The 22910-nt window shown below is 41.6% G+C and overlaps 1 protein-coding gene across 3 annotated transcripts in view; it reads right to left on the reverse strand.

Annotated features, from left to right (window-relative positions):
• Window positions 1–962: 962 nt before the first annotated feature.
• Window positions 963–22910, reverse strand: part of sorcs2 (sortilin-related VPS10 domain containing receptor 2) — a 511416-nt gene continuing 489468 nt past the window's right edge. The window contains exons 20-27 of one of the 3 annotated variants that reach the window (XM_060915854.1): window positions 21702–21835; window positions 21468–21591; window positions 19499–19611; window positions 19213–19335; window positions 18900–18999; window positions 12871–12973; window positions 8555–8700; window positions 963–2781 (exon numbers count right to left, since the gene is read on the reverse strand). In XM_060915854.1, the coding sequence (XP_060771837.1) occupies window positions 2717–2781; window positions 8555–8700; window positions 12871–12973; window positions 18900–18999; window positions 19213–19335; window positions 19499–19611; window positions 21468–21591; window positions 21702–21835 (908 nt within the window). In that variant the 3' untranslated portion in view covers window positions 963–2716. Of the gene's footprint in view, window positions 2782–8498; window positions 8701–12870; window positions 12974–18899; window positions 19000–19212; window positions 19336–19498; window positions 19612–21467; window positions 21592–21701; window positions 21836–22910 lie in introns of all 3 variants that reach the window. The other 2 variants (XM_060915847.1, XM_060915839.1) reach the window with 2 other exon arrangements.

Raw genomic sequence — 22910 nt, forward strand, 5'->3', positions numbered from 1 at the left:
GATAATGCGTTGTTTCCGTCTTCCTACAGCTCTCATTTTTCACCAGTCATGTTTTCCTAGCGTTGTTACAATAATAAGAGGAAATTATAAAAAAAAAAAAGATATGTCTTGAGGGCTTTTTGCTACAGTTCCCACAAAAAATGAGCAGACTGTAAACAAACAACTAAACTTGTTTTGGGAAGGCTTTTTTTGTTACGGTTATTAAAAAAGAAATGTCTTGCAGGGACAAAGACCCCCAAAAGACCAAAAGCAAACAAACAAAATGATATCCCTTGTGAGGACATGTGTTCTAGTGTTGTAAAGCAAAGACAAACCAATAAGCAAATAAAGAGGGTTTTTTTTGTTGTAGTTCCCATAAAGTAAGACCACAAACGAACAACAGCCAAACAAACACAAATGAAATAAACAAGCCAAAAAAATTACTATGAATGTCTTGGAAGAGTGATAGTGTTGTAGTGATAGGTGATAGTGTTGTTATAGTGTTGTAAAACAAACAAACAAACAATCTTGTGCAAGCTGTTTTGTTACAGTTACCATAACAAAAGACTGTAAACAAGAACAACAACCAAACAAACACAAACTGCACAAACCAAAAGAATTACTTTATATGAGTAAGTAGGTTTTTTGTTAAACTGTTGTAAAACAAACAAACAAACAAACAAACAAACAAACAAACAAACAAACAAACAAACCAAAAATTACTGTGTATGTCTTTGAAGGGCTTTTTGTTAAAACAAAAACAACAAACAAATAAACAAACAAAAGTCTCATTAGAGGGTTTTGTTGTTGTTGCAATTCCCATAACAAAAAAAAACTGCAAACGAAAACAACAACCAAACAAACACAAATGAAACAAACAAACAAATGAAAAAAAGCTAATGTATATATTTTGGAAGAGCTTTTTGTTACAGTGTTGTAAAACAAACAAACAAGCAAACAAACAAACAATCAAATGTCTTGTGAGAGTTGTTTTTGTCATAGTTCCCATAACAAAAGACTGCAAACAAACACAAACCAAACAAATAAAAATATGATTATATGTCTTAGAAGGGCTTCTTGTTATCGTGTTGTAAAATATAAACAAAAACAAACAAACATCTTGTGGGAGCTGCTTTCTGTTACAATTCCCATAACAAAAAAAGACTGCAAACAAGAACAACCAAACAAACCAAAAGAATTATTGTATATGTCTTAGTGAGGATTTTTGTTATAGTGTTTCAAAACAAACAAATAAACAAACACAAACCAACCAACCAACCAAACAAACTAAATTACTGTCTATGTCCTGGAAGGGCTTTTTGTTCATGTCGTGTAATAAAACAAAGAGACAAACACTAACTAAACAAACAAACAAACAAAAAATACCGTATATGTCTTGGTAGGGCTTTTTGTTAAAGTGTTTTAAAACAAACAAACAAACAAACAAACAAACAAACAAACAAACAAACGTCTTGTGAGAGCTGTTTTTTTTTTGTCTTATTTCCCACAACAAAAGACTGCAAACAAGAAGAACAACCAAACAAACTCAGGGAAAAAAAATGTATATGTCTAGGTTGGGCTTTTTGTTGTAGTGTTCTAAAACAAAACAAACAAACAAAATTATTGAGTTTAGGTTTTTTGTTATAGTTTCCAAAACCAAACAAACACAAAACAAACAATTACTCTATATGTGTTGGGAGGGCTTATTGTTAGTGTTGTAAAACAAGCAAGCAAACAAACAAATACAAACAAACAAACATCCTATGAGGGCTTTTGGCTTTAGTCCCTGTCCACCATCCTTCTTCCAATTTTTTTTTCCAATTTCCACAAAAACCCCTGCTGCATTTGTCCTGAATATAACGCACTAAGCGAGGAAGATCTTTCTCTCCCATGTGACTCAGTAGAGGACAGTTTCCTGTGAATTCTTATTGCATCAGAAGCTGAGAATATGGATGAGAATAAGAGAAACTACAGATGGGGTGTTGTTGTTGATGGGTCCCTTTGGCTGTATAAATCTATAAACATGGCTCGTCCTGAATTCCACTCATCCTGCTCATTTACACACAAAACACAATCACAGCCCCACTGCCATTTATAATAAAACATAAAAGTCATCATCTGGGTGACAGCTTCAGACCGCCCACACCACCACTGAGGCCTGAGAGAAAGATACTTATACAACTCAAACAGATGAGGAAAAATAAGGAAGAAAGAACTGAAAATTTGAGACTTTATAAAGGAAAAAAAAAAGACCAAGTATGACGCACCACAATTGCCACCACAGACATCTAGAAACGTGCCCTCGATATTCCAGAGCAAACTTTCTGACGCAACCAATCAGAACGCACTGAGCAGTCATGTTACAGGAAGTAAAAATGATCCCTGGGCATCAGTGAAAGTGTACGTGCTGTGGATGTCCCGTTATTCCAAGAGACAGGAAGGAGGGACAGAAGAAAGAAGACAGAGAGTGAGAGGGGACTGTGTGATAATCTCTCCCGAGCATTTAATAAATCAAAGAACAGAGATAGTTAAAGAGACAAAATGGAGAGGAAGAGATGGGGAGAGAGAGTTGTGGTGAGAGAGGTTTTGCTGTGCTGATGGTTAACATGTGCAGTTTCACTTTTCCTCCTGTCTGGGCGTGTTAGGGTCACAGGTGGGCGTGGCCTAAAAGGCTTTGCCCATTCAGGTGTGTGGAGTTAAAGGCAGCCTCCGTTCTGGTGGGCAGAGCTAAAGAGCATCAGCTGCTCAGGTATCCGTGCAGTTCCCTCGATGTGATGCTCAGCACAACTCCCGAGTGGTTGCCTTTAAAAAAAAAAATAATGTTTTTAGCTCAGATGGACAGAATTTAGCGAAAGGTACTTTCACATATTAATATTATTATTATTATTATTATTTTTTACTGCTGATAAGAAATAAACAACAAAAAAAAACAAATCATCCAAGGCACACACTGTAAACATAACACTGTTTATACCAGTCCAAGCTACTTTCGGTTAATTCATTAGTCACGTACTGCTGAACATCTCAAACACCCACACACGTTATTTTTAGTTAGATTTGAATATTGAAAATGAAATATTTTTACTTCAACATGTCCTAACTCGGGCGGCACGGTGGTGTAGTGGTTAGCGCTGTCGCCTCACAGCAAGAAGGTCCGGGTTCGAGCCCCGGGGCCGGCGAGGGCCTTTCTGTGTGGAGTTTGCATGTTCTCCCCGTGTCCGTGTGGGTTTCCTCCGGGTGCTCCGGTTTCCCCCACAGTCCAAAGACATGCAGATTAGGTTAAATGGTGACTCTAAATTGACCGTAGGTGTGAATGGTTGTGTGTCTATGTGTCAGCCCTGTGATGACCTGGCGACTTGTCCAGGGTGTACCCCGCCTTTCGCCCGTAGTCAGCTGGGATAGGCTCCAGCTTGCCTGCGACCCTGTAGAACAGGATAAAGCGGCTACAGATGATGAGATGAGATGAGATGTCCTAACTCTCCTTACCGTCCATTATTATAAACAAAACATTGAAACTTCTTTCTCCAGGTATGTTTTTGACTGTTGGGAGAACACCAAGAGATGTTAAGAGAATTAAACACCAGAATGTCACAACTAAGAGCTGTTGTCTTGCAGGCCCTCCTGACACGCCCCTCGTCCTCCGCAATCACAGCCACGATGGTGCCTTGACCAGAGAAGTACTCTGGGAAGGTTTCTGAGTGCAAGGGTTTCCTTATTCAGTGTTCGTTATACTTCACAACCCTGACAGGAGCCACAAAGGAGCAGAAAATAGTGCAGTTCATCAGTCTCCTCACAGGCAAGGCTATGAAGTGGGCTAGCACTGTTTGGGAGCATGGTGGTGAGTACACTACTTCCTATGATCATTTTATTGAACTTTTTAAGTGAGTATTTGATCAACCTGAGGGTGTTGAAGTAGGTACTCATAATCTGGCAGGGGTATAGAAGAGTGGCTGAGTATGCCCTGGAGTTCCACACACTAGCAGCCGGAAGAGGGTGAAATGAACCCACTCTGAAAGCAACCTTCTGACAGGAATTATGCCCAGAAGTTCTCACGGAGCTGGCATGCTGCAATGAGCAACACACTCTCGACTCCCTTATTGACTTGGCTAGCTGACTGGATCATCTGCTTCACAAGAGACCCTCATTACAGCACTCTCCAGTCCTTCCACAACTCCCACAGTCCCCCACTTCTATGGAGAGCTCCTATACTCACTTGCAATGCTTCAAGAGGGACAGGAGGTACCATGAGGGGTTGTACTTCTACTGAGGTGAACAAGGCCATCTTCTAGCTAAGTGCCCAGTCCGTCCACCTAACCCCAGAAGGAAGGGTCTCTCCAGGAGAGAATCCAGTCCCTCCAGCCCAGTGAGTCCTAAACCCACTTCCACACCACACTCACTAAAGATTCAAGTACTGTTAAAGCTCCCAGACGTGACCCATGTTCTCTCTGCCCTCATAGATTCAGGGACAGAGGGCAATTTCATCAACCTTGAGGTCATCTAGAGGTACAACCTGCCCATGGAGGAGCTCCAATGACCTGTAAATCTCAAAGCCATTGACAGCAGTCTCATTGGTGAAGGCGCTGGTCACAACCCACACCTTACCAATTGAAATCCAGGTTGGAGCCCTTAACATAGAGCACATCACCTTGTTTGTCACCTGCACAGCACAGCATGGCATAGTTTTAGGTTTTCCTTGGCTTCAGCTCCACAATCCCCTCATCTCCTGGCAACAGAGAGACGTTTTAAAATGGTCACCCTCTTGCTTTCAGAACTGTTTACAATTCCCGCAAGTCACCTTAGCATCCACATCCAGAGAGAGTCCCTCATTCGGAGGTATCAAACAGATTCCTGCTTGTTATCATGAACTTAAGGAGGTAGTCAGTGATGAAGTATTCCAACCTTCACATCAGTCCCCATTCTCAGGCACCCAGATCTGACCAAACCCTTCACAGTGGAAGATGACGCCTCAGAAACAGAAGTGGGAGGGGAACTATCACAGTGCTTTGGGGAAAAAGCCCAAGTTACACAGGACTTTATCACTGACCTGCCCAAGTCTCAGGGCAATACCATCATCCTAGTAGTGATCGATTGCTTCTCCAAGGCATTAAATCTCATTCCCTTGCCTGGCCTGCCCACAGATTTTGAGACTGCTGAAATCCTGTTCACTTGTTTTCAGATACTATGGAATCCCAGGGGACATTGTTAGTGACCGGGGTCCCCAGTTCACATCCAGCATTTGGACCAAGTTTATGGACAAGCTGGGGGTTTCTGTAAGCTTAACCTTGGGGTATCATCCTCAGTCTAAAGGCAAAGTGGAATGAGCCAACCAGGAGGCCAGGTGTTTCCTCAGAGTGTACTGCATGGAAAACCAGAAGGATTAGGCAAAGTACCTTCCCTGGGCAGAATATGCCCAGAACTCCCTGAAACACTCAGGCTACGTTCACACTGCAGGCTGAAGTGACTCAAATCCGATCTTTTCGCCCATATGTGACCTGTATCCGATCTTTTATTGACAATATGAACGACACAGATCCGATTTTTTCAAATCCGACCCAGGCCGTTTGGATATGTGGTCCTAATTCCGATTCCTATACGCTCTTTTCATATGCGACTTCAGTCTGAACCGCCAGGTCGCATTCATCCGACTTACACGTCATCAACAAGCCACAAACGTCACTATTCTGCGCTGAAGTAGGCGGCGGGTCTCTCAAAAAAAAGTTACAACAACATGGCGCATAATCACGGGCGCAGATAGAGGGTGGGACTCGTCCCACCCAGATTTAAATTCACCTCGTTCGGTCCCCCCCACTTATAGGGAGGAAAAAACGTCTATGCTGTCTTTCTTTGCATAAGGCAAACCTCACGGAAAAATCAAAAGACTAATTACCATTCGGTTTATTGAGGTGCACAGCAGTGTATACATAGTTGCAACAACTCACATAAAACAAAGACTGATATTCGGTTGATTGAGCTGCGCAGACTGCACAGGTTGCGAGCTCGAGCTTGGTTGCTATGGTAACCCACAACAAGTTTGACAGGCATATCGGGGTTGGGGTTGGTTTGCTGGCAGCTTTGTCCCCCCCAGTTTTTTGTCCCCCCCAGTTTTTTGTCCCCCCCAGTTCAAAAAACGTATCTGCGCCCCTGCGCATGACATCAATGCGAGGGACGCTTCGGGCTGTGAAGGTTCTGAATCTTCTCAATGGAAGGACGCAGAGGTTAGGGAGCTGATTTCCATTTGGGGGGATACAGTTATTCAAGCTAGATTGGATGGGTCATACCGCAACCGGGCGGTTTTACTTCCGTAAACACTGGCCATGCTCACTGCGTGTGACGTCGTCGTATCCTGCAATGCGCATGCGGAACACTTTTAGGTCGCTTTTCGTTCATACTGAGGATCACATACAAGTCGCATATATTTGTTAATGTGAACGACCTCACAAAAAAATCGGATTTCACAAAAAAATCGGAATTGAGCATTAAGCCTTGCAGTGTGAACATAGTGTCAGCCACTCAGCTAACACCCTTTCAGTACATCCTTGATTATCAGCCACCTCTATTTCTGTGGGATGACTCGCCTACTCAGATCTTGGCATTAGATTCCTGGTTTGGGAGGAGTGAAGAAGTGTGGGAAGGAGTTCATCAGAGGTTGGAACTGGTAGCCAGCAAATATAAGCAATATTTAGATAAACACAGAGGGGAAACACCCGAATACTCCCCAAGCGACTGAGTGTGGCTGTCTACAAAGGACCTATGAGACCCAAACTCGTGCCGAAACCTTCAGGCCCAATACATTGGTCCATTCTGAGTCCTCCACAGAATCAATGAAGTGTCATACGAATTAGAGTTCCCACCACACTGCTGGATGTTGCCCACGTTCCATATGTCATACCTTAAGCCCACCATTCAAGGTCCTTTAGCAATGAACACACCCACCAGTGAACTACCTTTCCTCCTAGAAGCTGAGGGAGACCCAATATACCAGGTGCACAAGATCCTCAACTCCCAGTGTAGACAAGGTCAGTTGGAGTATCTGGTGAACTGGGGGGGATAAGGCCCAGAGGAATACAACTGGGTGAATGCTAAGGACATCTTAGCCAGCAAATATAAGCAATATTTGCTGGCTACCAGCAAATATCCCCCCCCCCCCCCATCTGTCCCTCTGAGTTACATGTTTATCCTGGGATTGAGATGCTGGCCTCTTCTGCCCCTCGGACCTGCTTGATCCATCCTGGTGCCCTGTGTCTGGTCGGAGTTTTATCGCCCCACTCCTGTGAAGGACGGCCCCATGAGGACAGTTGAGGGTTATACCTGTTAAAACTGTTAATATTATAGTCAGGCTGTCTGTTGTTGCCCAAATGAGGATGGGTTCCCTTTTGAGTCTGGTTCCTCTCGAGGTTTCTTCCTCATGTCGTCTGAGGGAGTTTTTCCTTGCCACCGTCGCCACAGGCTTGCTCATTGGGGATAGATTAGGGATAAAATTAGCTCATGTTTTAAGTCGTTCAAATTCTGTAAAGCTGCTTTGCGACAATGTTTATTGTTAAAAGCGCTGTACAAATAAACTTGATTTGATTTGAAACTTGATCTTAGACCCTGTCCTCACTCAAGAGCTCCACACAGAACACCCCAACAAGCCAGCACCCAGAAGAAGAGATCATCCCAGAAAGGAGATTGCTCCCAGAATGAGCGCTTCAGGGAGTGGGGATGGGGGTGTCAGAAATAGCGCCAAAAACCTGAGTTCAGAGCTGCCTCCAAACATGGCTGCTCTGGACTACATTTCCCAAGCACCACAGTGACCCTCATCTCCCAAATAGTAGGAAGTGCACCTGTTTCCCATTATCCCAATAATCACCCCTCTATAGAAGCTCAGTAAACACTCACTCCAGTTGCGAAGTATTGTTCTGCATCCTCGTGCCTGTTCATACCAAGCCTTATTTACTGTTCCTGACTCCCAGTAACATTGACTCTGCTTTCCATTATTTATTTGACTTTGTATTCTTGCCTGACCTGTTAGCACATTGACTGACCCTTGCCTGACCCTGACTATGTCTTCAGTTTGCTGATTTGGATTCCAGTTTCTGACACACCTGCTCTCTCCTACATCTGTAAGTGCCTGCACCCTGACAACAAGCTTGTATTTGGTTCATCTGAACAAAAAAAGGTCATATTTACGTTCACAGGATGCCAAAAGTCGTTCACATGGTTAAATTAACATAGCAAGCACAATGCAACAAGCCAAGTATAAGTAACATTGCAAGTTAAAAAACAAATGTTATAAGTAAATGCAGTATAATAAATATTATGTAATAAATAGTTTAAGTAAAAATATTCAAAATGACATTTCTGAACATGAAATAAACATAGACATTTATCAAATACTTTCAAAGTAATGAGCTACATGTTCAATTCGATGAACTTGATCAACTCAGTGGAGATCCTGAGCTTGCAAATAAAAACTATCGTATTATATATACATGCATATCATATATTATATGTTTTGGACTACTATCGGTTTTACGTACCATTTCACTGATACTTTGATGTATCAGTGAAAGCGTGCTCGTACCTCGTCCGTTACCTAGTGTCTGCGAGTCAAGGTCATCATCGATAAACTCCTCCCCCTGGATGATATGTTGTGTGTCGTCGCTGTGATTGACGGGGCTGGTCATTTCCTGCTCCTTTTCATTGTGCATCTGGGCGTAGACGTTACGTCCTGGCAGCTTTCTGAAATGTGAGAAGTGTTAGCGCTCACTAAGGAGACATGGGTTTTTTTGGGGGGGATTTTCAGTGGCTGTAATGAACTCCTCAGAGAAGTTTATGAAAGAATAAAACACTGTTTTAGGAAAATTATCAACAGCAAGGTGGTGTGATGGCACCCTGCAACAACACGTCCATTTTGTTTGTCTTAAATCACATCAACTTGCGGAAAAATTACAGTTTTGATTTATTAATAAATAACATGACATACATTTTATCTGTTTAGAGCACCGTTGTGGAACGTCCACGAAACAAATGAATTCCTGTTCTCAGTTATGTTATACATCTCCTTACAGAAAACATCTTTTTTTAATCCGTTTGTACAGAGCACAACCAACCAGGAACCGATGGAAGCTTTCATTTGTAGGCCATTTCCCACTGATTTGAGATGACTGGAATGGACACGATGACGCCAGTAAACATGACTGTACAATAATGTTCAACATTTTACATTTTATTAACAATAATACCAAGACAAAATAAAAATCCCATCATACCATGATGAAATTTAAATTATTTTCATTTCTACAAACTGTTCTAAAACTATGGTGTATTAGTATCACTTTAGGCTGTGTGCCTTAAGGGCCTGGTTTAGTACTGGGACGGGAGACTGCCTGGGAAGACCAGGTCCTTGCATGGGAAAGATTTTGACTTTTTGGAATTAAAGTCACAAATCAAATGTAAATTCACAATCGCATGCTTCCTGGCTGCAGTGCACTCTGAGAAATGTAGTTGAAAATCTCTTAGTGATTTATTCTTGTACATTCTACAATCAAGGAGGAAAAATTACATTTCCTATAACTTTCAGCTCTGCTGTGGTATCTGTGGTGTGATGTTGATCCAATCCTGCAAAGTGAAGTGATGTGGTTCCATGACAAAATAACAAACAAATTATTTTTCTGACTTTTTTTTCTCATAAATTTACAACGTTAATCTTGGAAATTCTGAGCTTTTTTTTTTTTTTTGTTCTGAGTATTACCCACCTCCCCCACCTCCGTATTTTTGTTTAACCTACAATGGCCCTAATATGCCTATCTGATACAATAAAAAACATCTGTAAAGTCAGAACCCTGTAATGATGAGAAGATCTGCTGGGGTAAAAATCACTGCTTTAGTGGTAAAATGTCTGAAAAGTCAAGAGTTGTGCAGGAAGAGAAAAAACACAACAACAAACGACAAACCCAAACATCATGCATGTGTATGTGGTAATGGAACCAATCATTCAGTGCATTTACATGCACATAGAGAAAATCGAATTTCTGCCATTGCTCGACTGAAATCGAAGTTCTAAATGCCATGGAAACACCTTAGCTAGGCTGAAATCGAACCGAACTTGATTTCTCATAATCGAGCTACACGACCTAGATTATGCGATTTTAGCTGAGCTACTTAGTGCATGTAAACCCTATCGAGATACGTAGTCGAGCTACTTACTTCAGCACTGCCCCTTCCGGAAGTGATGAGACCACAAGCGGGAATCACAACAGCCTCGGTCGGCATGACAACGAATCATGACAACGGCATCTTTTCTTTTTGTGGCATTGTTTGCACTGTTAAAATTTAGCTCACTTACTGTATCACCAAATACATCTGTACAGCTGTTGCATAGCTGTAAATTGTGTACATAAACAAGTCACTGTATTTGTGTGTGTGTGTGTGTGTGTGTGTATATATATATATATATATATACAGTGGTGGGCAAAAGTTTACATACCCCAACAGAATGTTTTGTTTCTTGCCTATTTCTAAGAGAAATTGAATGATAATACACAAAAACCTTTATTTCACTTGTGGTTAATGGTTGGCTGAAGCCATTTATTGTCAAGAAAATGTCAAGAAAATGTTAACTCTTTTTAAACCATTATGACAAAAAAACTACACAAATGACCCTGATCAAAAGTTTACATACCCCAATTCTTAATACTGTGTATTTCCCCCTTTAACATCAATAACAGCTTGAAGTCTTTTGTGATAGTTGTCAATGAGTCTCTTTATCTTTTCAGATGGTAAAGCTGCCCATTCTCCCCAGAGTGGCTCAATAATGTTGAGGTCAGGAGACTGAGATGGCCACTCTAAGACCTTCACTTTATGCTGTTGTAGCCACTGGCAAATTGATTTGGCCTTGTGTTTTGGATCATTGTCGTGCTGGAATGTCCAAGTTCGTCCTATGCGCAGCTTCCAGGCTGAGGCGTGTAGATTTTCCTCCAGTATTTTTTGATAAGTGACTGCATTCATCCTGCCATCAACTCTTACCAAATTTCCAGTGCCTTTGTAGTTCACACATCCCCAAAACATCAGAGATCCACCACCATGTTTCACTGTGGGGATGGTGTACTTTTCATCATAGGCCTTGTTGATTCCTCGCCAGATGTAGCGTTTAGTGTTGTGCCCAAAAAGTTCAAGTTTGGTCTCATCACTCCACACAACTTTTTGCCAGAAGGTTTGGGGTGTGTCTCTGTGCAGTCTGGCATATCGTAGACGGGCTTCTTTGTGGCATTTGCGTAGAAGGGGCTTTCTTCTGGCAACTCTCCCATGCAGCCCATTTCTTCTCAAGAGTCTCCTAATTGTACTCTTTGAAACATCCACATCAACTTGTTTCAGAGAATCTCGAAGTTCACCAGATGTTATTTGGGGCTTCTTCTTTACATCACGCACAATTCTTCTAGCAGTGGTGGGTGAAATTTTTCTTGGTCTACCTGAACAGGCTTTGGTGTCTACAGAGCCCCTGACTTTCCACTTCTTGATTATTGTTTGAACAGTGCTGACTGACATTTTTAATTGCTTTGACATTTTCTTATATCCCTTCCCTGATTTATAAAGTTCAACTACCTTTTCACGCAGGTCCTTTGACAATTCCTTTGATTTTCCCATGGTTCAATCTCAAAGATGACACGCAGCACTGGATGAGGGATAAAAGGTTCTCTCAAAAGTCCAGCAATTTACTGACTTTTATTTTCACCCACTAATTAGAAGAAAACACATCACAGGTGAAGGTAGTTGCCTTTAATTGCCATTCAGTCCTGTTTATGTCAAATTGTGTACAGGTTTTCAGGCCAATTCACAGGGGTATGTAAACTTTTGATCAGGGTCATTTAGGTAGTTTTTGTTGTTTTCATGGTTTTCAAAGAGTAAACGCAGTAATGAATGCAATAAATAGCTTCAGCCAACCATTAACCACAAGTGAAATAAAGGTTTTTGTGTATTATCATTCAATTTCTCTTAGAAATAGGCAAGAAACGAAACATTCTGTTGGGGTATGGAAACTTTTGCCCACCACTGTATGTGTATATATATATATATATATATATATATATATATATATATATATATATATGTATGTCCAACATCTGAAGAATGTCAATAAAAACAAAACAAGTGAACTTTTTGTGTGTTTATTAAGACATAAGTTAAATTGTAAGCAAAAAAATATATTTTTTTGCAAGCAAAAAATGGACTTTAGAAAAATATACAATTGTGCAAAATAAGTTGTCTTTCAAAACAGTGGTCTGCGCAGGACAGTTTGTAGCCATACAGTCTGTTAGAGCAAGCCTAACAGCTTGAACACGGAACTTGTGAACACGGACCTGCCAGTGTTGCCAGATTGGGCGGTTTTAAGTGCATTTTGGCGGATTTGAACATGTTTTGGGCTGGAAAACGTCAGCAGTATCTGGCAACACTGCTGATAACTTTGTTTATACTCTTGAATAGCTCTTCTTCATGACGACAACCGGAAGTGTACCAAGACGATGGGGCGTGTAGCGCCACCTGTGGCTCGGGTGCACGATGTACCTCACACAATAGCTCGATTTCCTTGTGTGCATGTAGGATTGGATTTCTCTGGCACCCCTGCTGGGACCCTTAGCTCGATTACCGACAGTAGCTCGATTTGGATGTGCATGTAAACGCACTGATTGACTAACGGTGCTCCAAGCAGTGCTCCTGAGTACCATTAGTTCCTCTGTGGACCAATCATGTCCAGGTTCCTAAAACCATACAGCTGAAGCTCTTGGTACTGGACCAGTGATCAATGGACAAAGCAGTGTTTCAGGTTTCTGGTACCAAAGGTTCTGGTACTTTTACTGGATTAATTTACTCTCATTATAATTAAAGGTTGTAAATATTTATATTGATCATTACCTTTTAAACTTGTAGAGGAGGAAGAGTCCTGTGGTGATGAAGGTGACCAGAAGAACGCCAGCCAAAGCCCAGAATCCAGGACTTGCAGCACCGATACGGGAGTCTGTGGCCAAGAGAAAACACGCGCATATTTCCATCATGCACTTTGTTACACACAATGATTTAAAACGAGCCAACACAGAAGCACAGGGATCAAACTGCACCAGAAGTGTTTTAGACACAGTTGCATTTTCCTGGTGAACTTCCTGTAAATTCCATTTCCCAATAGTCACTGTTTCTATACACACCACCTCTCCATCTCCACCTTACTATTCAACAAATCCTACCTGGTCTAACCAGTGCAAAACAGTAAACTCCATCCCTCAGAGTCATCCCCCATCTTACAGTTAACTTACAATGTGGAAAAATGGGAGAGGAAAAAAAAACCTTGCAAAAATTATTCAAAGTGACTTTAGTGCAAGGGGCGGCACAGTGGTGTAGTGGTTAGCGCTGTCGCCTCACAGCAAGAAGGTCCGGGTTCGAGCCTCGTGGCCGGCGATGGCCTTTCCGTGTGGACTTTGCATGTTCTCCCCGTGTCCGCGTGGGTTTCCTCCGGGTGCTCCGGTTTCCCCCACAGTCCAAAGACATGCAGGTTAGGTTAACTGGTGACTCTAAATTGACCGTAGGTGTGAATGTGAGTGTGAATGGTTGTCTGTGTCTATGTGTCAGCCCTGTGATGACCTGGTGACTTGTCCAGGGTGTACCCCGCCTTTTGCCCGTAGTCAGCTGGGATAGGCTCCAGCTTGCCTGCAACCCTGTAGAACAGGATAAAGCAGCTAGAGATAATGAGATGAGATGAATGAGACTTTAGTGCACAAACTACTGTATGAAGATGTTGGACTGAGAAGGAAAAGCTCTACCACTGATGATCCAAGGCACTGAAGAAGGAATCTTTAGCTTAATAGAGAAGAAGAAGAAGTTAGGAGCTCTGATGTCGATGCAGGTACTGTATGTAGCTCTGAATCAAGGTTCATCATTAATGTGGTCACATGACACTTATTACCGTGTAGATGTCTTTCCACTTGGAGAAGTTCTCCTCTCCTCTCACATTTATGCTATTTCGCTTCCCCACCCACCGCCTTAGCCCCTCCCCTCCCCCCATCTTAGCCCCTTACTACTTTTTAGCATTTCAGAATGATGCAGTGGGTGAAGCTACACTTTAAAGATCACAAATTCTATCGCAAGTTTATTTCCAAGCTTAAATTAATATTCCGCCGAGTAAACTCAATTTAAGTTATTTCACGAAATCGAGTCGTACATGAGTTGATAGGTGATGAGGCGCATAGCACCGAGTTGTTTATAATCCATGTACGATGAGATTGAGTGGAATAACTGTTATTCTATCCACATTCACTGGATTTTGAGAAACGTTGGATTTTTATTTTTTGCAAATTCGATAAATAAAAACTTTATACAAAACGTCGGACAAAATCATTTCCACTTAGAATGTAAATGAGCCGGCGCAATGACCGGAGCAATTTGCGAAAAATACGATAATAAAAATTCTTGGAAAAAAAACATTTTTACCATCAACTACTTTTATTCCATATTCTGTTGCTTTTTTTGTGTTTTTTGGGGTTTTGTTTTTGAGTAGTTTATTTTATCTTCGTTTGGTTCAGCAACAAGCTCCACCATTTTCTTCTTCTTTAGGGTTTTTTTGGTGGTTGGCAAGCCAAGTTAAAGGTGCATTACCGCCACCAACTGGGCTGGAGTGGGATATTGAAAAAAAACCCAACAAACTATAGTCTTTTACCTATTTCTGTTTCTTTTAAATACTTGACGACAAATTAATATATCTGACTTGATCCACTCTGCCATTTTGCTTTTCTCTACTCAAGGTGTATGACCTGATATCCTAGTAGTAGAGTAGCCAATTAGCGTGTGCGATTGCTCATGTCCAGTGAATGTGGATAGAATAATTAGTGATGGTTCTGTTCTAGGCTGATTTGAGCACCAGGGCTAACAGTAGCTCCAGTTAGGGGATAAAAAGTTTGAAGGGTAGAAATGAAAACATGTCAAATTGAAGAAATAATTAAAACCCAGCGTTTGCTGCTGCTCTGGACGACACATCATGAGTTACAGACACTTACAAGCACACCGGCACCGTTTTACACCTCAGTCTTGTCAAAGTTTGTTTTCATAAATACTTTATACACGACACAGTGTGTAGCTTTCAGCTCTGCGTTCACACTAAGCGATAAAGTGACATTGTTTATGCCAGATCATGACACTGAGCCACTATTCCAGACCTGCAGACAAAACAACAAGCGACAAGTGAATTTAATTTATGCAAATGTATGCAAATTAGACACGATGCTGTAAAAAATACCCAGCCACTGGGGTTGTACAAGACAGTGTATACTTAGTGCCGGTCCCAAGCCCAGATAGATTGGGGAGGTTTGCGTCAGGAAGGGCATCCGGTGTAAAACCTATGCCAAATCAAATAACAGATCTGCTGTGATGACCCTGAATGTAAGGGAGCAGCCGAAAGAAGAAGAAGAAGAAGAAGAGATATGATGCTGTAAAGTGACAAATCCAAACGATATGTTTTCATACAGCATGAGGTGTCGGGTTGTTTTCCACCGAAACGTCTACTGGTTCAGTTTTAGCTCCTGAATATCACTGTTGGACAATAAAGCGACTTGTGTCTTGTTTGTGTGAAGTCACATGATCATTTATTAGCTCATCCGGCCGACAGGTGAGGAGTTTACGCCATCATGTGTTGTCCGTCGTCCGTTTGGCATCGTCCACATTTCACGAAAATAGTTTCTTCTCTGTCAATTCTTCACCGATTTTTTTTAAAATTATTTTTGGCAGGAAGGTAGGTCTGCCTGGGGTGCATATGGCTTCTACCCAAATTTGCATAATAACAATTTATTAATGAAGATATGGAGTAATTAATCAATCAATCCCTAATGAGCAGTTTCCACACAAATCGCTTCTTCTTTCTCAATTCTTCACCGATTTTGATTCTTTCTGGCATGAAGGTAGGGGAACCTAGGGTACATATAACTTCTAACCAGATTTGCTTAATTACAATTATTAATGAAGTTATGGACTAATTAAGCCTAAATGAGCAGTTCAACAAAAATCGCTTCTTCTCAGTCAATTCCTCGCCATTTTGGATTCTTTCTGGCAAATAGGTCAGTATTCCTAGAGTGGATATAGCTTTTATATATAGCTTGCAACATTTATTGCACAAGGTGGCCCACTTTAGATCGTTCCTTCTGGACTAGACGGGGCCCGAGTGAGCTACACCGTCACTGACGGTTTCGTTAATATTTCCCAGACGACCGCAGACACAGATGTGTGGACCTGAATATTTATAAATACCTACACAGCTGAATAGTGAGCTCTTGAATGGCGTATAGTTAGACAGTTTGTGGGATTTTTTTTTTCTTGCAAAAAATAAAAATATATTTGAGGCTAGAAATGGTCTGAGCAGTAGACATGCCATTGCTACAGATGGGGAATAAAGATAGACGCAAGAGGGTGAAATGTGGTGAAATAGAGGAACTGAAACAGACATGAAATAGTCATGGGGAAAAGTAAGTACACCCTCCTTCAATTGGATGGTGTTATTTATCAGGGTCTACATAATAACGGTGTCGTCCTCACTAATGTCTCTGTGTTTGGATTAGCGTACTTTGTGGTGGAAAAAAAAAAGACTCCATATTGGAATCTGTTGTTGCTGTTGTCACCCAGGGTATTTGTTTGCTTCTGTTCAGCCACTGTGTGGTCTATTATGAGCAGTTTGCTTCAGTATCCTAGGCCTAAACATGACCTTCCGACCTTAAAGGAGAACTGAAGGCAATTTTTTTTATTATCAAAATTCTATTTATCTCATTTTATTAAATATAGGAATGGATTTTCGATCGCTATTTTGTCGCTGCTATAGCAAGTTATGAGTGTTTTGAAACATGCTCTGTAATATATCAGTCCATATGTCAAAGCAACGGCCGTAAACAAGATTCGTTGAGACCTGTGCGAGACATCGTAGGACGGAAGTAAAACGTACAGCGGAAATCAAAGTGACCAACATCTACCAACGTTCCCTGTGTCCGAAATCACTCACTCATTCACTACTCCCTACTCCCTATATAGGGAATTACTATATAAAGGACTATATAATGAGCTCATTGGTAAAATGTAAAAACGCTTTTGACACTAGTCCATCACACTGGTATTTACGTCATTACTGTCACACAATTAAAACGTGCCGGATCAGTCGGCTGATGGGTTTCAAAATAATAAATACAAGCATGTGTTTTTGTGATAAATCCATATTATACTGGGTGCATTTCCAGTACCTGTATCAAGGCTGAATACTTTCTTCTTTGCCGCTGCCTTTTATTAAATCAAATCTGAGACTTTTAATTTGATTTCTTTCAGCGCGACCGCAATGCATGATGGGATATATTGCTTTGGTTAGTGACAATCGTTGTACACTACTTTTCATGGTGCATTGTGGGATACTTTGAGTGCACTATATAGGGTGTAAATAATCCTCACTAATGTTTTGGACAGCACTACAAAATGGGATCCCCACTATATAGTGCCCTATATAGTGACTAGGGAATGAGTTCAGACACAGGGGTTGTCAAAAGACGCGCACGTCCTCTTTCGAATGCTGATGTAATCAAGCCAGAAGTTTTGTTTGTTTTGATAGCAATCAGGAAAGTTTGAAAAAAGTCGACAGTAATCATCATTTAAACTCGTTTTTGTGCAATATTTCATTTGGAGAACAGTTTTCAAAATGGCGGCACTGACATCTGGCTGACACGTCACGTTTCAAAGTCTCGCACAAGTCTCGTGAAGATCGCGCGGATAAGCGACGCCTGCCGTGGACCAAACGAACTAAATTCAACACGGCTAAAAACCGAATAGGCCGATAAGTATAATATTTAATTGTAATTAGTTGCCAATATGAGTCATGATATAAGGTTACTAAAACCGCAAACGTAATTCAATAACACGTTAATTAAGAAATAAAGCAAGTTTAAAAATGACTTCAGTTTGACCAGCAGCAATCATCTCTGTTTTTTTTTCCGTTTCCGGTTGAGAGTACGTCGTGCGCATTCTGGCTGCCGCTTCTCACCAGAACTTTTTTTTAATTTTATTTTTATTTTCTTTCTTTTTCAGTTTTCATTTTATTTATTTATTTTTTCTGTGTGTTTGTGTAGTTTGATGTTTGTTTGAGTGTTTTGTCCGCCGGTTGTGGTGTAGCTCCGGACCCAGTTTTGGGCGTCGGTTCCCTCCAGGCCTTGGTTCGCCGTGAGCGATGCCTGCGCTCCCGGCTATGGACTGCAGTGAGCTCGCTGCTCATTTTACATCGTGGTTGTCCAGCGCTCTGTGCTTTAATGCTTGGCGTGATGTTCCGAGCGATGTTGCTCGGTGGGGTCGCGGCGGCTGTGCAGGCGGTTTGGGACACACCAGCGCTCTGCGTGGCGGAGCTTCTCTGCTCACTTTGTGGATCCATGGCATGGTGTTCGAGCGATGTGGCTGACGGCGTCACGGCGGCGGTGCTGGAGATGTGGGACTCGTTTTCATGCGCCTTTTGCCCTACTTGGTGGACTTTTTACTTTTTTTATTATTTATTCATTCATTTATTTATTTATTATTTTTAATTATTATTTTTTTCTTTGTCTATAATTGTAAAGCGTCCTTGGGTTTTTTGAAAGGCGCTATATAAATTGAACTTATTATTATTATTATTATTATTCAGTTCCGCTTTAACAACAGAATGAAACCATATTTATACACATTTTGGTCAAATTTCGTGATGTGGTGTTCATCGTTCTTCGCCGACTCTTAATGATTGTTATCCCAGTAAAATCATCCCGCAGGTTCAGACAGAACTTCCAGCAGGACTTGCAATGAGTACGTCTCAGCATTGTTGTAACGTATCCAGCAAATGTTTCTGGAATGGAACAAACCCAAAAACGAAGGTGAATGTGATAAAACATGTTGAGATGGCTTTGCTGTGTTACCTGTGCCAGGATCTGCCAGAGTCACCAGCACTCTCAGGCCACGGCGAACGATGAAGCTGATGTTACTCTCTCTCAGAGCCTGCTTTATGGTGGACACACGCTACAACACACATAGGAAGAGGTTTATATAAACGAGTTATGAGTAAGTAACACGTACACAAAGCATTAGTGCTGGTAAGTGCACGTGATGTAACAGATCTTTACTTGATCCATTATTTCCCAACATTTGGGCACTGTGAGATTTCATTTCCTATTGGACCAAAACTGGCGTGAAGTGTGTTAATATTAAATGTGTGTGTGTTTAGATCAATACCTTATCTGCAAATCCACTCCTCGTAGTGGGTGTGTCCTCTGTGGGCAGCATGTATAAGTCAGCCCTGGTTGGCAGCCCGGGCTTCACCATGGTAACCATCGACTCCTGAGGAAGTCCTGTGATCTGGAAGGAGAAGCATCCAGGCACCTTCAGGAAGTCGTCCCTGATATTGTTCTTGCTGAAATGTACTGTATACGGGTTATTAGGATGAAAATCAGACATGACCTTTGACTCTGGGCCTGAGTAACCTAACCCCATGACTGTGTGTGAGCATGTGTGTAAAAACCTTAGCCAGCATCTTAGTGACCACATGTCCCACGTCCTCTCTCCACTCCGGGACGTTCGGGTTGAAGCGATCCAAGTTCGGACTGAAGCTAAGCGGAATGACCTGGAAATGATCTGACGGAAGAACAACACCACAGGTCAAAGGTTAAAGTTCATAACCAATCTGAGATATATTTCGGGATTTATGTATAATGCTTCATCTTGTGCATGCTGTAATAAGTACAGTATAGTCAGTGGTGATAGGTACTGCTGCTGGAACTGAAAAAAAAACAGTAAAGTGAATAAATAATTTATCAATAACACAAGCTAGTTATATTTCTACGTTAGCGCAGATGATTCTTGGCAAATTAAACAATACCACCTTCCCCCTAACCAGGAAAAAAAAATATATGATTTTTTTTTTAAATTCTGAATTATCCTGCATTCAAACTGCTCAATTCAATCACACTGAATTTGAGGTTATAGTGACGCCTAGTGGACAAATCAGGGACTTCAGATTTAAAACATTCTTAATCACGCAAAAACTTGACACCGAATGCGTAAAAAGAAAGATTGTGCACAAACTTTACATTGTCAAATTTTATTTTTTAAAAAAGTTCCTCGCAGAATTATCAAAATTGTTGGCACCCCTACAAGAATATCTAACAAGGTTCTTTATATTAACGTGCTCATTCAGTACATTATCGTTGTACTGTAGACGCTCCAGTAATAATAAACAGATTGCTTACAATCTTTGATATGGTGAAGTTTTCTCATTGTAAGGAGAAAAGTGTGTGAGAATCGCAGTGTCAGCGCTTTGTAACGGACAGAAGTAAATCTGCAACTTTAAGTTTTCAGACATCTTGTATTCAGGACAGAGGAGTTTACGTTTCTCGATAAAATGACAAGCTGCGTTTTCAAGAGAAAGAATAAACAGAATGAGAGCTGGAACGAACTTGTTTCACAGACATTCCACAACAATGTACATATACACTCACTGGCCACTTTATTAGGAACACCCACACGTCCATCTGCAGTTCTCTAATCAGCCGATCCCTCAACAGCAGCACAATGCACCTCAAATCAAGAGCTTCAGTTAATGTTCAAACATCAGAACGGGAAAAACTGTGATCTCACATTGAAGTGTGACTTTCTTTCACTGTGGCATGGGTGTTGGTTTGAGCCAGATGGACTCGTTTGAGTATTTCAGAAACTGCTGATCTCCTCCTGGGATTTTCACACACAACAGTCTCTAGAGTTTACACAGAATGGTGCGATAAACAAAAAACATAGATCGAGTGAGTGAGCGACAGTTCTGTGGGTGGAAAGTAAGAGAGGGTCAGAGGGAAATGGACAGATTTGAGATGGTTCAAGCTTTTTTTTTTGCCAGGAAGGATATAGTAACTCATATAATCACTCTTTACAACCGTGGTGAGCAGAAAAGCATGTCAGCATGCAACAGAGAGAGAAGAAGAGGAAACCTTTATTTGTCACATGCACACTTTAAGCACAGTGAAATTCATCCTCTGCATTTAACCCATCTGAAGCAGTGAACACACGCACACACACCCAGAGCAGTGGGCAGCCACACCAGAGTGCCCGGGGAGCAGTCAGGGGTCAGGTACCTTGCTCAAGGGCACCTCAGCCCATGGTCGCCCCACGTCAACCAAACTGCATGTCTTTGGATTGTGGGGGAAACCAGAGCACCCGGACGAAACCCACGCAGACAACATGCAAACTCCACACAGAAAGGCCCTCGCCGGCTGCTGGGTTCGAACCCGGAACCTCAAGAACATGTTTCTATTAAAGTGGCCAGGGAGTGTAATGGATAAAACGTGTCATTCTTTAATAAATGAAATCACTGGTATAAGAGAAATAAAACACATTGAGATGTGACGTTACAGAAAAATAATCAACAACACACCACCATGGTGTTTCGTTCCCTTATTTATCAATGACCTCATGTGTATATAAGACTAACGCCATCTCACCGTAAACGCGTACGATTTTGCTGTCCTGCACCGTAGAGCGTCCGTTAGACGCCTGAACCGTGACAGAGATCTCACCTTCTTCAGAAAAACTGGTGAGAACGCTGTTCTCCAGAGTCAGCCTTGGCTGTGAGAGACACACAGCAAAAACAAAGATGTTTAAGATGATGAAATGACGTCTTCCTCATAATTTTAAATAAAATACGTAAGAAGATGAAATAAAAAGTGAAGGGACACCTGCAGCTCGTCACCGATCCACCAGTAGTAGACAGTGAGGTTCGAGTCCTCAGGGAGAACCATAGCAGTCAGGTTGACTTCCTGTTTCCTTCCTGCAATGGGCACCACTTCCAGATGGACTTCCTGTAGCGGCACTAAAAACGAGCACGAACACTTAGTCATCCCGCTTCATCCCAGAACAGCGAAGCAATTCCACAAATACGACACACATTCATCTAATTCTCCATCATCGCTGTGGTATCATGAGCTTATAATGCTTTTGTGAACATTAGCCATTGCGATATTGTGTGTTTGTGAATTTAAGAGGTTTAAGTTTTCATATTCCTTTTAATTTAGTTGCTAAAAGGTAGCTTTACAGTTTATAGAGATAATTTAATCTCTAATAATATTCCTAGCTAAAGCTATAAATGCAGTTAGCCTACAGGTTTCCTCAGACTGTGTGACCTCATGGATGACAAACATAGTCTGTATTGAATCTCAATTCGACTCCATTTGAGGTTACAGTGACACCAAGTGGACAAAGCAGGAACTTCAGATTTAAAATTTCTTAATAACGCAAAAAAAAAAACTTTACAGTGAATGCATAAGAAGAATAACTTTTGCACAAACTTTACAATTACACTGTAAAGTGTTATTTAAGAACATTTGTCCCCCCCAGAATTATCAGAATTTTTGGCACCCATATCATCATCTTCTTCTTTTGGCTGCTCCCAATTAGGGGTTGCCACAGCAGATCTTTCGTCTCCATTGCTCCCTGTCTTCCGCATCCTTCTCCACCACACCTGCCACTTTCATGTCCTCTCTCACCTCGTCTTTGGCCTTCCTCGTTTTCGTTTGCCTGGCAGCTCCATCCTCAACATTCTCCTTCCAACATGCTCTGCACATCTCTTCTCAGGATGTGCCCATACCATCTCAGTCTCATCTCTCTTAGCTTCATTCCCAAGTTCTCCACATGCGCTGTCCCTCTGATGTACTCGTTCCTTATCCTGTCCAACCTCCCATCGCAAACCTTAACATCCTCAACTCCGCCACCTCCAACTTTGCCTCCTGTCTCTTCGTTAAGGGTACGGTCTCCAATCCATACATCACAGCTGGTCTCACTACTGTCTTATACATCTTACCTTTCACTTTTGCTGGGACTTTCCTATCACAAATGACTCCCGAAATCCTTCTCCAACTGCTCCACCCTGCCTGCGCTCTCTTTCTCAC

The sequence above is a fragment of the Neoarius graeffei genome, chromosome 1 (assembly GCF_027579695.1).
Source record: "Neoarius graeffei isolate fNeoGra1 chromosome 1, fNeoGra1.pri, whole genome shotgun sequence".
Lineage (NCBI taxonomy): Eukaryota > Metazoa > Chordata > Actinopteri > Siluriformes > Ariidae > Neoarius > Neoarius graeffei.